Source organism: Strigops habroptila, chromosome 9 (assembly GCF_004027225.2).
Source record: "Strigops habroptila isolate Jane chromosome 9, bStrHab1.2.pri, whole genome shotgun sequence".
NCBI classification, from domain to species: Eukaryota; Metazoa; Chordata; class Aves; order Psittaciformes; family Psittacidae; genus Strigops; species Strigops habroptila.
This window is the reverse complement of record NC_044285.2, coordinates 39,133,415-39,148,534: the sequence shown is the minus strand read 5'-3', so window position 1 is coordinate 39,148,534 and position 15,120 is coordinate 39,133,415. Positions and strand designations below refer to the sequence as shown.

The 15,120-nt window shown below is 34.8% G+C and overlaps 1 protein-coding gene across 3 annotated transcripts in view; it reads right to left on the bottom strand.

Moving 5' to 3' along the window:
- Positions 1–339: 339 nt before the first annotated feature.
- PCDH11X (protocadherin 11 X-linked) overlaps positions 340–15,120 on the bottom strand; it is a 493,261-nt gene continuing 478,480 nt past the window's right edge. For all 3 annotated transcript variants that reach the window (XM_030497708.1, XM_030497710.1, XM_030497709.1), the window contains one exon: positions 340–5,049. In XM_030497708.1, coding sequence (XP_030353568.1) covers positions 4,658–5,049 — 392 coding nt within the window. In that variant the 3' untranslated portion in view covers positions 340–4,657. The remainder of the gene's footprint in view (positions 5,050–15,120) is intronic.

Sequence of the window (15,120 nt, the reverse complement as noted above, 5' to 3'; positions counted from 1 at the left end):
CAGCTCATAATGATTTTCTATAAGTGTATCAGAGGCATTGTAGACAAAGGGAGCTCGGTAGGAAAAGAAGTAACACAGAAATGGAAGATATTTCTGCAAATATAAAGCTAGATTGCTATACACGTTGTGTTTGAATATTTCTGCTGTTTACTAAAAGCCTGCTACTCAGTTGCATGAAGCAACTGCAAATGAATTTAAATTTTCTTGACTTTCTGGCAGTTTGGGGCTTCACAAAGAAAGGAGTATTGGAAAGCTGGAAATGTGAGAATGTAGCTGGTGGAATACTCTTAAATCCCGTATATTTCAGAAACACAAAGAAAACAGGGCAAAGGAGAAAACTGCTTTTGTGGATCTAGTTTATTAATCAGCATTGTAATTAACAAGACCACATGCTGTACAGAAACCTGAAATAGAACTACTGCAGATTTACTGGACTTTAAATGCTGCTGGACTGTAGTATATGATGTCCAACTGCACGATTTTTAAAGTGTGGTTAGGGCTGTTTCAATACACAGACATACATTGCTCACTCTCAGATCCTGTAGTATGCCATAGAGCAGGGAAATTTCCCAGAAATACAAACTCAAATATTTACAAGAAATCATCAATCTCTTTCTTCACTAGGGATAACATAAGTTATACACATTTTTTCTATGTATACCACATAAAATCTTTGCCTTCAACTTTACTTTGTGTCTGCACAAACCAATCTCTTTTATTTATCCCATTAAATTCTGGTAGTAAACTGCATTGCAATCACTTACTTGATAATCATTCATTAAGGATTGGTATTCAAGCTGCAAAAGCAAAACTTGAGCAATCACAGTCAAGGGTTTTCAAGCTTTAAAAACTCCAACTTTAGAAGCTTGAATCAAACAATCTTGAGCTAATCAACTGTTACTGACCAGAAACTATTTAGGACTACTGTCTTTGGCTTGACCATGCTGGAAGCAGGGTGATAATGGTAGCTCAGGGCTGATGGGGTTGCACACTGGATTACAGCTTGCTCAGCAGAGCAAACTCCACTTCTCTTGCAAAAAAACCCAAACAGATCTATACACATTGGGGTCATAGATGTCCAATACAAAGTGGCTGCTCTCCTCCAGCCCTACACCAAGCAAAAAGACCTGGCTGGATTCAAAATCAGATAACTAATGTTATGTCAAGTTAGCTGTTATGCTAACATTCATAAGCCCTCAGGTCCTATTAGCATGGGCTCACTGCCATGATAATTAGCTAAATGACCTGCGTCCCGCCAGCTCACAGCCCAGAGAGAGCAGGTGCTCAGTAGTCTCTGTCTGGCCAAGCAGACATGCCTAATGATTCTTTCTTTAGAATTAAGTTACACTTTATAATACAACAGAGTTCAGGAAAACAGAAACAGCATATTTTACTTCAGACAGTTTGACCTCACTCCTTTCTTTATTTTTATTTTTTAAAATAATTGACTGCTTTCCAGTATGAATGAAGTTCCTTCCTTTCTGCCACCACTACCCGTAACTTTGATGCAATACTCGGAAGTGCAACAAGCATGTGCTGAGTTTGGCGGGGGGGACAGGGAAGGAGAGGAGCGTGGGAATAATCTAGGCTAGACTGTGTGACACATTCCTTTGAAGGCAAAGGTTTTCCTTTATTGTTACACTGTATGAAACAAATCTAATCATGTAACTACCATTTTACTGTATACTGTATATAGGATTGTTTTCTCCACAAATTCACACAAGTAAGATAAAATAAGTTAAATGGCTAAAAAAAAAATTACACAAAAATATACAGTCTATGTACTAGATAAATTATTTATATATATGACAAGATGTGTAAAGAGTCTCTAGTAACGTTATTCCTCTGGATACTGACAAGCCACTCAGAGAAAAATGTTGCTTCAAATGCATGGTTTTATATATTAGATAGGCAATATATAAAAATGAGGGAACCATTTATCTCCTGGTACAACACTTATTTATAATTAATTGTTCTGTATCTCGCTGACACAATTTTAGAATATCACAACACAATTCAATGGATATAACACTTAATACTTCCTACAATCAGATTTATCTTTACAATTCTTTTTGTTTAAGCAAGTTTTTGTGCTGTTTGGTTTTGGTGTTTTGGTTTTTGTTGTTTTGTTTTAAAGAGAAAGGGGGATGGTTAATTGCTACTGTACCTTAGGCAACCTCCCCGCCCCCAACCCCTAAGTATTCAAATGTGAAGTTTGTTGAGGTTTTTTTCCTACCTATTAAAAAAACACTAGTTCTGGTTCCTTCACCTTTTCCTATGAAAATCCTAAGATTTTAGAAATTATATTTTTTGCCAGGAAATTTCAGTTACAACTTTCAGTCAGAACAGAAATGTTACAGGCCAAAAAAATGAGCGTTTTCCAATTCAGCAACCACCTCTGTAAACATTTGCTGTGGCAGCCTTCTGTAATAAAACCTGAAGTCCTCTGCTTACAATACAAAGCATTAGCTGTCAGCATTATTCTAAATTTGCACAATTAATATGGTTGGTAAATCTGTGTAAACTACAGATAAGCTTTTTTCGCGTATCCCTGAAAAGGACTGCCGAATTTCCTCATCGTGATGTCTCCAAAGGAAACAACAAACAGCTTTGTATATATTAGGTATGAATTAATCTGTCACATTTTTAATTGTCCTGGAATCAGAAATGAGTTGTCAGCTATTGTGTGTCAGTACCCAAAGGATTATTATTTTTTTCCAGGATCTACATGCAACTGGAAGCCAGTGTGCCACATCTTTTCTAAATGTTACTGAAAACTACATTAAAAAAAAAAAAAAAAAAAAGGAAAGGAAAAGAAGTACATCATTAGATAATCTGATGTCCATTAATTAAATTCTATCAGTAGGTTAAAAGTGAAGCTTCTTTTGTTTTGCACATAAAATCTAAATGTGGTTTGAAGAGATTTACAGTGGGGACAGCAATATATAAAGCTACTTATACCTGCTGGGCACATAAGAGAAGCTCTTTTAGCATTCATTGGAAACCCTCAACAACTTGAACTTCTGTAAATTTTACAAGCAGCTAATATTACAGCATTTTTACACACAGTTTGTTTATAAATTACAGATTTAAGTTACAATATGAAGCCTACATAGAATTCTATCCATAGGAAATATTCACACACTGTTTTTTCCCCTTCCATACAACTTCGATTGTCTCACTTAATGTGGCAATAAAACTAAAAAGTTACACAGTTTTTTAAAGAAAAAATTTCTTTGTAGGTACATAGTGTAAATGATGGAATGGCTGAACAGCAACAAAATACTAAAAGGTAAAAGTGTTTTTTCACCTAAGAAAGGAACCTACTTTTCATCCACTGTAGATTTTACCAGCTTTTTTCTGCCAGTATTAAATACCCTCAAGTACACAAAACACTGAAAAAAAATCCCTCATCTTTAACAAAACTCATCTTGAGACTTGATCAAATAACCTGATTGGGGTGTGCTTATGATTACATTTATCCAGCTTTCAGTACCTAGACTCTGTCAGTCATTCTCTAATAAGCTAAGCCACAACGACGAGCACTCCTTCATCTACTAGGTTGTGGTGAGGTAACTAATATTCTAGCTAACCTTTCACTGAATACTTACAATAGGTGAATATAGCTAGAAAAAAAACGCCTTATGCATCACAATCTTTTAAACACCAGTAGCTTGCAGCCACGACATCACATCAGCCAAAAAAACTACCCCATTTTCCTACTGTTTTCAGCAGTGCCCAAGTAAATTTCAACTAACAGGAACAGTAGCCAAAGCAAGCTCTGCAAGATGAAAAAAAGAACCCAAAACAAAACAAAATAGAGAGTAATGGCTTGAAAAGCATAATATGTATCATATTGTTGCTTGTATTACTGTAGAAAGGAAAATCTTGGAAATTAAAAAGTTACTTGCATCTTTTTTTTCCAGTTTTAATCTTGCATATCCTATCATTGTCATGTTATTTCACACAGAAAATCCTAGTTGAGAGCTTTCTATTTAATCTATTGCCTTCTTTCAAAGAATAAATACCTGTAGACTGATCCAATAAAAATTAAAATCAAAACCAGTTGTCATGTCTTTAAGTATATTTTCCCTCTTAGTTACATAAAAGATAAATTTTGGTGGAAAGATATACTATCCTTCTTAAGAATTAGATTTTAGGATCTTATTCATTCTATTATGTAAGGTAATCGAATGAGAAATTGGTCACTTGATCTCTATTTCTAAAGCGAATGGAAGATGAAATCTATGAATACACTATAAATTATAACAACAAAGAAAAGCTGAATAAGCTATATTTAGACTATAATATTCCCCAAACTGTACTAAGAAATTGCTTTCAACAGGGAGGAAGAACTACTCACAGATATTTGTACTATATGGCCCATAGAAGAAAACAAACAGAGTTTTGTCTTGTTCTTTTGATAGTTTTGGGGTTGTGGGTTTTCTTCCCCATTTTGTGGATTTTACCAAAAACTATGGTAAATTTCTTTTAACTAAGTCCAAAGGATTTAGCTTTTCAATTTCAAATTTAGGATTCTATATACATAAATATTCACAAGCCTAACAAGTTTGTATGCGCACTAAGAACAGTGTTAGGCTGTGACTACATACAGTCACACTTAAAGCCTGAAATAACAGATTTGCCAGATATGCATTTATAGCTGGTGCTCATGTATAAACGTAGTGCTGCTCCCAGACACCGGTGCCTGGTGGGATGCAGCGAAGTTTGCCAGAGGAATGACTTTGACAGGATCTTCGCTGGCACAAAGTCTTTCGCAGGTGTTGTAGAACTGGGGCCTGGGCCCACCCTGGCCTTTGTCAGTGTCATCCTTTGGAAGGGGCCTCCCAAGAGTGTGTCGTCCCTCGGGCCTGGCTCCTCGGCCCCAGCCTTGCTGGAAGCCAAACGATGGCAAAGAGGTGTTGGACTGCTGATACTGTGTCAACGAAGGTGGCATCCAGCAGTTGTCAGAATGGCCTAGGATGAGACACTCCTGTGTGCAGGTTTCAGAAGCTTCAGCCAGGGCTTTCTGGAGATTTATTTCAATAGCTGGGAGGATGGAAGAAGACAAGACATTATCAGAGTTTCAAAGACTGATGTGCACAGAGAATCAAGGTTAACAAAGCAATCCCTGTTCTACAACAATGGCCATGGTTTGGGAAGAAAACACCTCCAGGTGTACAACTCAAGTAAAGGTTCAGATATTTGCAATCTATTAGTGTTGTCATTTGCTATCATCAGAAAAAAAGTTAATCTTTAATGAACAAACCTTATAACATTCAACTTACAATGACCTTTTCACTTTTAGAAATTTTGTGTAATAAAGCTAAAAGCTTTACAATGATCTAATACCATAATTCTGTATATTTGCATACAACTACTTGAAAAATATAACTATTAAAATTAGTTGGTTTTTTTTTTTTTTATAATGTTCTCTTAAAACTGGAGTTTTTTCATTGCTTTTGTTTGCTTTACGCAAAACAAAATTAATCTGGACACATAGCCAAAGATAATACATTGGCTTCAAAGATGCACTCAAGAGCTTCAAGAATGAAAGACAGCGTAACAGCTATTTTAAAGAGAATTGATTTCTCCATGCATTTGATACTGGAAACCTTGAAAAATCAAAGGGTAATAGCCAAAGATGCTGTAACCTCTGTAGTTTACTAGTAATCGATCCAGACTTCAACAGATGCAAGGTTTGTGCCCTTGAAAAAGGATTATAGAAATTATAATTTGTTCAAAGGCAAAGTAAACCACTAAATCTGAAAGACATAATTTGCAATACATAAACACTCTTGATCATTTTCATTTAAACTGTGGCTTTACAATGTTCATAAATCCAAACTAATAGAATTAAGCTTTTACAAATCATTCCATTAAATAGTTTTCACATTATATGTGTTAATTTTATATTCTCTTGCTGTGTACATAATTTCAATACATCAGGAGTGAAGAAGAGTATCTGTAATGTTTATGTATCATATTTTGTTATGTTATTTTCACAAAACTTTCCAATGAACGATATGTAGGTATTTTTAATATCTGTCTTCATGAAAATAACATTTAAAATTGGATTCTGGCTCATAATCACTGGAGAAGGTATACTGCTAGGAATTACTTATAGCAATACAAGTTCTGAATAGGAATCTCTTCCCCTTTGAGCTTTATGTTTAAACACATGCTGCATTTCTATTTTAATAAATATTTTTCATGTTGAAATCTGTGTAAATCTACAAAGCACAAATACATATTTCCATGTTACATCTCAAATGTATGAAGTTTTTCTTTCAGGCATTGTATTATATAATGCTTCAGTCCAAAACACAGAAAACCTCTTTTTTAAATCTACCACGTTTAAGTAGACAACTGCTTGCTTGTTGTATCATCAATGCTATATTCTTGATTATTTCTCCTTACTGCGTTTTATGAGTATGTGCCAGTTAGAGAAATGATTGTTTATAAGTGCTATTTTGCCCTATTACTGGCATTTTAACATGTCTTCAGTCATGTTGTCTCGGTATTTTCCAGTGTAATCTTGACAAAGATTGGCACCTTGCTGTTGAAATACTAATCCAGTTTTGATGGGCAGCAGGAGACATAAATATGGAAATAATTCAGCAAAAGCAATAGTTCCTGAAAAAAAAAAAGTTACTACTGGTAGATTAGTCAAATCTTTTTGTGTCCTACTATCTGCTATTAGAGACATAAATTTGAGTATATACAAGTCTTGTTAAGCTCTTTAATTATCGATGTTTGCTTCTCTTCTGATCAAGGCAATTCACTGAAATCAGACACAACCTTGACAGAGTGTTGAGGTATCCCCATTTTATACAGAAACTGATCTTTTTTGTATTTATTAAAAAACCATTTTTGATACCCAATACCTCAGTGTTTCTTTTTATCTTGAGGCTTTCTAATCACTCTTAAAATGCTATTAATTCAGTTAAACTGAAAACCATGCAATTATTTATTTGGATACACTTATGCATTTCTAGCTCTTCTCAGTTACAATACTTATATTGTACTATCTCTCTCAGACTTTAGTAAGAGTAAACAAAGCTAAGTCATCAAAAGAAGCATTTGGCAATAGAACCTTAGCATTCAAGCTTTAGACAAGGCAATTGCAGAAACAAAAGGTCACTTATAAAACATTCTCTACACCATCTCGACAGATCAGTGGGACAGTAATTTTGTGCCATGACTACCTGTGGACTTGGAATATGTTACCATGCTAAGAATAAGAACATTGTCAGAATGACAGTCTTGTTTATTCTGTTAATAAAAAGGTTTTTATCTGAGATATAGTTGGGGGGGGGAGGGGGACCCAAACAAAAACCCCCACAAACTTTACAAAAATCCTGCACATAATCATAATTTATGAATGAAAATTACGTTGGTTTTGAGTTAGGGTTTTGTTATATCACAGTCTGCCAACGCAGGATTGTTTAGAAGGTATACCTTCTGCAGCAGTTGCAATCTTTCTTTCAATGTTGGTATTTGGTACATGTAATCTTGATTGTCAGAGTATGTTTTTCATCATTAATAACACGTAAAATATACAGTTCAATGAACATAGTGTGAGGCAGGCACGGTCCCCCATACCTGCATTTAAAGGAACTTTGAAAAATCTCATTGACTGATCTGCTGCAATAAATTGTACCGGCAAGGATAATTGGGATGCTAAACAGTCTGTGTTTGGTATAAAGTAAGAATAAATAAAACCAGCAGTACAAAATACTATGTTTTTAGCACAATGAAGTAAAAATTACTCTTAGAGCATCATTCATCTGTTTTTGAATGAACTTAGAACAAAACGTAGGAAATTTTCTGCATGAATATTCATGAAGCATTATCTTTTTTGCCTGTTCTTCCAGGCCATGAAATGCAGCTTCTTCCTATTGGTCTAATTCATTCTCTATTTTCCTAATGTATTGTAACTCTCCTTCCTCTTCAGTACCTGAAATCCTTCCAAATAGCTACTTGACACTTGCATTGTACTGTCATCTAAACAACATTTATTAAAAATACATTTTTAACAATACCCTGTTTTATCAGAGAAGAAAGCTATATGTCAGCAATGTATTATACTAATGGTGCCAATTTACGATAGAATGCAGCTAATTTCCAAATATTCTGTTACAGACTTAACACATGAAGAGGTCACTGCAATTCAGCACTGTCTGACTTCCCTCCACCACTTGCTGCCCACTCTAAACAAAGGATTCTCCGACCGACTCAGCCAAGCATCCCACAGGACCATCTGAGGAGGAATTCATGTCACACACTGGTGAGTGTGAAGTTCAGTGGTCAAGTGGCCATTTATCAGAGGCTGTGTAAATTGGCCATGGCATTTCCTAGCTGCTACTCTTTAAGCTTCCTTCTATTTTGCATCTTCGCAAGTCATTGCTAACTGTGGGAGAAAATAAAATTTTCTGAGACCTTCTTTCTCATTTGAAAGTAGTAACGTAGGCGATTATTCTGCATAGTCTGGTAAGTACTCAGTGGTAGGGATCATCTATGACTGCCGCTACTAATCAAGTAAAAGAAGGTTCCTTCTTCTGCATATTTTCAGCAGAAATTATGGTTTTCACGACTTTAGTCCAGTGTCTAGTAACATCTTCTCACGTAAGATATAACTTGTTTATAAATGGAAATAGAAGGGTGCATATCCCCCATGTATTATGAATAAACAATACATGCCATCAAACTCTTACCAGTCTACTTTATTTCTTACTTCACTCAGTAATAACCCCTTAATTTTATGTATTATTTTCATACTACATGGAGACTCCTCAACCATGACATACAAGTAATATGAAAGAGAATTTTTAATCCATAGAATAGATCACACTCATGCACATGTGAGTTTACGACTTTGATTCAAACTTCAGATTGTTTTAGGGATGAAACTATTTTTTAAATTGTCTATCTCAGACCTGAGAACATTTTTAAAGAACGTGTCTGTCAGCTCTTATGAAATGTTTAGATCAGAACTGTCAAATATAACTAAAAGCACAATAGTTAAAAGTCTTTCTTCATTGTTCCACAGTCTTTATCATTTATAGTTCAAAGCAGTTTTCAGTAAGAATATTTGCTTTCACTCAAGAAAACGTGGAATTCCAACCTTCCCAGGTAGCTATCCTTCAGTGAAAACAATTATAAAAAAAGAAAAACCATTTGTTATTTTTTCCCTTTTTGTTTTGGTTAGAGACTTTGTGTGGTTATAAAGTCGGCATAGTGTTTTATAGATAGGAAATAAAAATAGCTGTCATCATCTTTGCTTTTGGGGAATGAAAGCTGAAGGACTCTACAATCCTATTCTCCCTCTCAGTCTATAAGGTATGTGGCACAATGCTGCCTACTTTGGCATTTCCAGCTTAAAATTGTTACATTTTTAAAACTATTTCTCAGAAAGAATTCTCAAAGGAAGACAGGCTGCTAGTACGGCTCTGTTATCAGCAGTCTCAGAATGCTGAAAAGTTAGGATCATAGAACCACACTATCATTTAGGTTGGAAAAGACCTTTAAGACCATTGAAGCATATACTTGGTGTATACACAATACACTTTCTTCTATACCCCTATGCCCTCCCCTCCACCCTCAAAAGGGAGACATACTACTAAGACAATATCAAGAGGGCTGGTTCCTTTCTCAGTCTGCATAAAGTCAGCACCTGCATCACAGAATTGCAAAAAGAATTAGGCTGGAAAGGACTTCTTGAAGATGCCTGGTTCAACCTTCTGCTCAAAGCAGGATTATCTTGGTCAAAACAGACAAGGATAGTTTTTCCAAAAGTTTAGGCCAAACTGTCAGAATTGCACATATCCCTTTAAAAATAATCTGAATGCATGTGTTAATGCATTTTTGAGTTGAACAATCAAGAACATGAGCTCCTGAAGAAGCCTTAAAACATCTCCACCTTTATCCACACGTGTAATAATGATCAAAAGACATTTGTAAATGTACTCATTAGCAAAGTACTCAGATTTATTAGAAGTTCAAAAACTGTCAGGCTGTGCTATACTGATGCAAGCTTAGGGGCTTATAAATTGTGCAAAGAAAGTTTCAAAAACAATTTAAAAAAAATATAAGGAAACAACTTAAAATGCAGAATAGAGTGCTTGAATTTTAAAGCCATGTAGTGAAGTCTTAATGAAAAGCCAGTATTGAATTTGACACATTTTGGATGCAAACCATCCAGTGTTACATTTAGAGCACTCTTGTTTCATAATAAAGCAAGCAACAATTAGCAAGCAATTAAGCAAATTGCCCATAATTATGCCATTGCTGAGCTATTTTTCATATTTTCACAACACAGCACATATATGAATACATGGCTTGCAGTGCCAATGCTATTCTGTCAGCATCCAGAAGTGCCTCTCATTTACTGAAGCGTTTCATATTAAACAGCTCCCATCGCACTTTCAGTGCTCTCTGCTCAGCAGGAACCCACCAGAGTGATGAAGACGACAACCTTCTACTACTCATCTCAGCCAACAGTTCCTAAGGAATGGGTCGTGTCCCCCCCATTTTTTGCCCATGTGTATTTACTAAATGTGGTACTAAATCTAAGCAGGAATTCAAGCATAATACAGGGAAATTATAGTCCAGAATTACCCTGGTGACCAAAAGTGGCCACTTGGGTAACATCATTTAGTAGTCTCCACTGTATGAGTAGAACAGAAATTACATTACCAATAAAAAAGGGAAGGGAGAATAGTTGTTAGTGTAAACTGGGTTATTTTAATAAGGTCAGGAGGAAGAAGCTTGAATGTAGACACCCTAAATAACTGCTGCTATAATATACTCAACTTTTTTTGGTTTAATAATAAAATGCCTTTGGGAGAAGTTCCTATGAATATTTTATTTCCTGTATATGTCTCAATAAATTAAAAACCTAAAAGATTTACTTAAGTTCTAGCCTAAGAACCTTTTTATTTCAAGGACAAGTATGACACATCACTTCCTTTAGGTTTCAGCTGTGTGAACAGAGCTTGCCTTGCTTGTGAGAAATCATACTCAGAGGAAGATTGATCCTCCAGAGGTTCTAACTGAGGAATCAACAGGCATGCAGGAACGCACATTTTCATGTGCTACCTAGCCTTGCTAGATTGTACTGTGTATCTTGCAAGAATAAGTTCTGTTTCCGTTCCAGTAAACACAGTTTATATCCTAACAAACAGCCATGTTTTTAATTTGAATTTAATCCTAAAAACTGCCATGAGTAAGGCTTCTTATTATAAAACCCCAGTGGCATGAGGCGTGATTATTTTGCACCTGGCTTCAATTAGTCAAGCAAATGTTATCAAAGACGGCCGGAGAAAGCTGGTGAGGAAGAAGACAGGGAATGGAGGAAGTATCAGGGCAAGAGAGAGCATATGGCAATTCCTGTATAATTAACTATGCTTGTGAAGTGAATCTTTCCTTCACAAATAATAAAATAAACAAAGCACATTAATCTTTCATTAAGTCATCTCTTATTGTTATTCTGACTAGAATTTCAATCTTGTATTAATCAAAACTAAGAAATGGTCTAAAAGCAATGCTCCCATAAAAAGTTCAGTTTCAATAATTGTTGATTTCCACAGGAAGATAATAAAAAACAAAAACAAAACCACAAAACCACCACAAGCTCCCAAACCTCTTTCAACCTCTTCTGTTTCAGCCTAATGAACACATGACAGTGTTGTAGATACGTGGCACTGACCCTTATTGCTTCAACAGTCCAGTTGTATTCATGTTTAATGTCCATGGTTTTTGCTTATTATTGGTAAAAACAAATACGGTAATTGTCAAAGGATACATGTTTCTTGGCCTATGAAGTATATATTGAGTTATGAGTGAGAATTTTAACCATAACTTGTAAAGTATAATGACCATCCAAAACAAGTAGCCTAAAATCTAGTATACTGATTACTATACTGGGTAGTACAACGTGCTTTATTTAATATTTAATTAACTGCTTCACATTTGTACCAAAACTTCTTAATTATTAATACATAGTTCATTATTTAACACAGAATATAAATTCAAATTCAAATCAATTAAACAAGGTGAAACTACATAATGAAAAATGGTTTATCCTCCAGCAATAACCTTTGACCTGGAAACACAGTAAGGAATAAAATTTGCATTTCTCCCCCCATACCCAAGAAGACTATGCATTTTAGGTGACATATAGTAAGCTTTTCTATTGATGTAAAGTTTCTGTAATAAACCAAACATCCTACAAAAATATGCTGGATGAAAAACAGCTTCAACTGTCACTTTCAGCACTTCTCAGAGAGAAGGTGCCTGGAACAGGAAATATTTTCAATATGAGTTTTCAGAAGAACACTGTTAATGCAGCAAACTTCCTCTACTGATGTGTAAAACTTCATTTTAAGCCTCTCAAGATCCAACTCTTATTTGCAGTCAGGGAAACAAGAGTCTATAGCAAGTTGTAGATACCCGGCAATTATCACCCTGGAATGTCTGCTTCTTCAAGTAACGTCTTCATCATACAGCGGCAGGCTCGCTGCAGCCAGCGTCTAAGCACCAAGCAGCTGCTTGCACCGACCCCCTCAGCAGAATTGAGAGCACTGACAACATTTTAGCTTCTCTGGAAAACAAGCTGTTCTTATCAATGCTATCTGTCATAGTGACCAGGAAAACAAGAAGATGTAGTAATGTTAGTGTATCTGCAAGCATTATTAGAGAGTCTGAAGCAGTAAGTAGAACACTGCTTTAATTAAATACTCCAATATGATGATATTTCTAAAGCTTTATTGCTCACACTACTTTTGTGCTTTCTTAAATATCCTTAAACATCACTTGAATTGCGAGATACAGATCCGTGAAGAATAGTATATCTCATACGAACTTCTAGAGATCATTTTTCACTAAGCATTTGAAATTTACTCTTAAACAAGCAAGTGGAAGTCATCCCTTCACATTAGACAAACTACTTTTCTGTGCTTGTAGCTTTTTTGGGAATTAACACCCTTTGGCTATTTCCACCTAAAAAGTTCCTTTTACTCTTTAACTGTCTACACTAAGTGTTACTAGAAAAAAGTTAAAAAAATACCACAACATACAATCAACAAGATAAAAACTGGAATAAAAATAACAGATTATGTATTTTCTTATTATCATAATGAAGGCATATTTTTTTAACTTAAAAAAGTGATCTAGTCAAATGTGTTAAAACAGAATGGGGGCTAATTGACAGAAAAATCATTTAACCAACACAAGGTAACTCTGTAAACTCTGAAATACCATTCATATCTCCTTTTAGGGATCAAATCATTATTCAAATATCTCATTAGGAATATATGTGAGGATCCATTACCACCAATTAAACAGATGTGTATTTGCTTAATTTAATTCCTTTATTTAAACTGGAGTCAGTTCAACATAGTATGGTCTTTCATTTAATTCTGCATGTGGTTTTGCTGAGGAATTTAGGAGCATATTAACACTATTTTAAGAGGCACTGAACATATTAAAAGGATAAAACAAAGTGAGAAAATACATCATAGAAATATGGACATTACTATACTTCCCCATAAAAGCAGGAATAAAAAAAAAACCTATGAAAAAATACATTGAAAGAGCTTGAGGTTTTTGTCTGTACAGAAGGGTTGTTTGTGTGAAACTATAAAATGAGCAGTCTTCAAAATGCAGCTTTGTATAGCAAGTCCATAGAAAAATAAATTAACTTAGTGGTAATTTCTACTGATAATTCGTAACATCTGTTCTCTCTCTTCTTCAAACCTAGCTAAAGTGATTGCTCAGCTTCATTCATATTTGCATTCAAATATCTATTAAGTTTTAAAATGATGAAAATTCTTGCTTACAATATCTACAATGTAAGTATACAGAATACATTATACTCAGTTTTTAACCTTTAAGTTTTAAATAAATTTGAGTGTGTGTGAAGGAGAGGTAGTCTACTGATTTTACTACAAATCACTAAATACCTCGAAAAGGTGAAAATACATAAAAAGAACTAAGAATCACTGAATCTAAATAAATTCATTTGGCTTGGAAACTGCAGAAAATACATTTCTTAAGAATAGGCAGTGCACAGTGTAATCAAAAAATCTTTTGTGGCTCTCTGGCGAGAGAACAAAGATCTGGACTTTGAGATAGGAAAAGGGATGAGCTTCAAAAAGATAAGATAAGAAGGGAACAGAATTTCTAGGTTGAGTAAGGTCAGCAGCATTTACTCTTGATAACACACCTACATGAAAATATTAGTAAACGCTCGTACTACTCTAATAATGAATTCTAACACTTGTGACAATAAGCAGATCAGGCAAGTGATGCTCAGCAGAATGCAGAATACAGACAGGGTGATGCAGGGGACAAGCAGAAGTTCATTTTCAGTTGCTGTGTGTGAGGTATCTCAAACGTAACTCCTTCAAGGAATAGGTGTGGGACAAAAGACAGACAGTTCTGCTTCAAACATCTCTATTTATTCCCTTATTCACTACCACAAGAGTTTCTTGACGTATCCACATGGATACGCCCCAGATGGGGCTCTGTTTTCTTTTTATTGACTTTACAGTAAAAATAAACAAAAGATTGATCTAAAGTAGAGAATTAAGAAATTCTTTTAAATTAAGTAATTGAACAACTGTGGACAATTGTCCGTGGTTCAGACACTTTAACAAAACATTAATTTTCAAAAAGAAACCATAAAAAAGTAAAACACTAAATAAGCTTGTAAACATATCTTTCCCATGATAACTTAAGAATTAGACAATAAAAGATGTTTTGAAATTGTGTTTTCATCAGACATACGCAAGCAGAAATTTAAAGTCAAAGGCCTCTAGAGCAGCAGAGAAAATAAACCCACAACATTCTAAAAATATTCTATGCTTTTTATGCTGTGACTACAATTGCATTTCAAGGGAAAAATAAAAGCATTTTTCTTTATTAGAATATAAACAAAGAATTATTTGGTTTTATTATGAATACCCTGACTTTATTTTGTGAATACTTCTAAATATTCACCTATGCTGATATCTAAGTAACACACTGCTTATTTGAGTGCTGATAGATATTACATTTGATTGGACCATCAACAACATTGTATCTGTTTATTTCAGTTGAATATATAAGCAAAGCTTG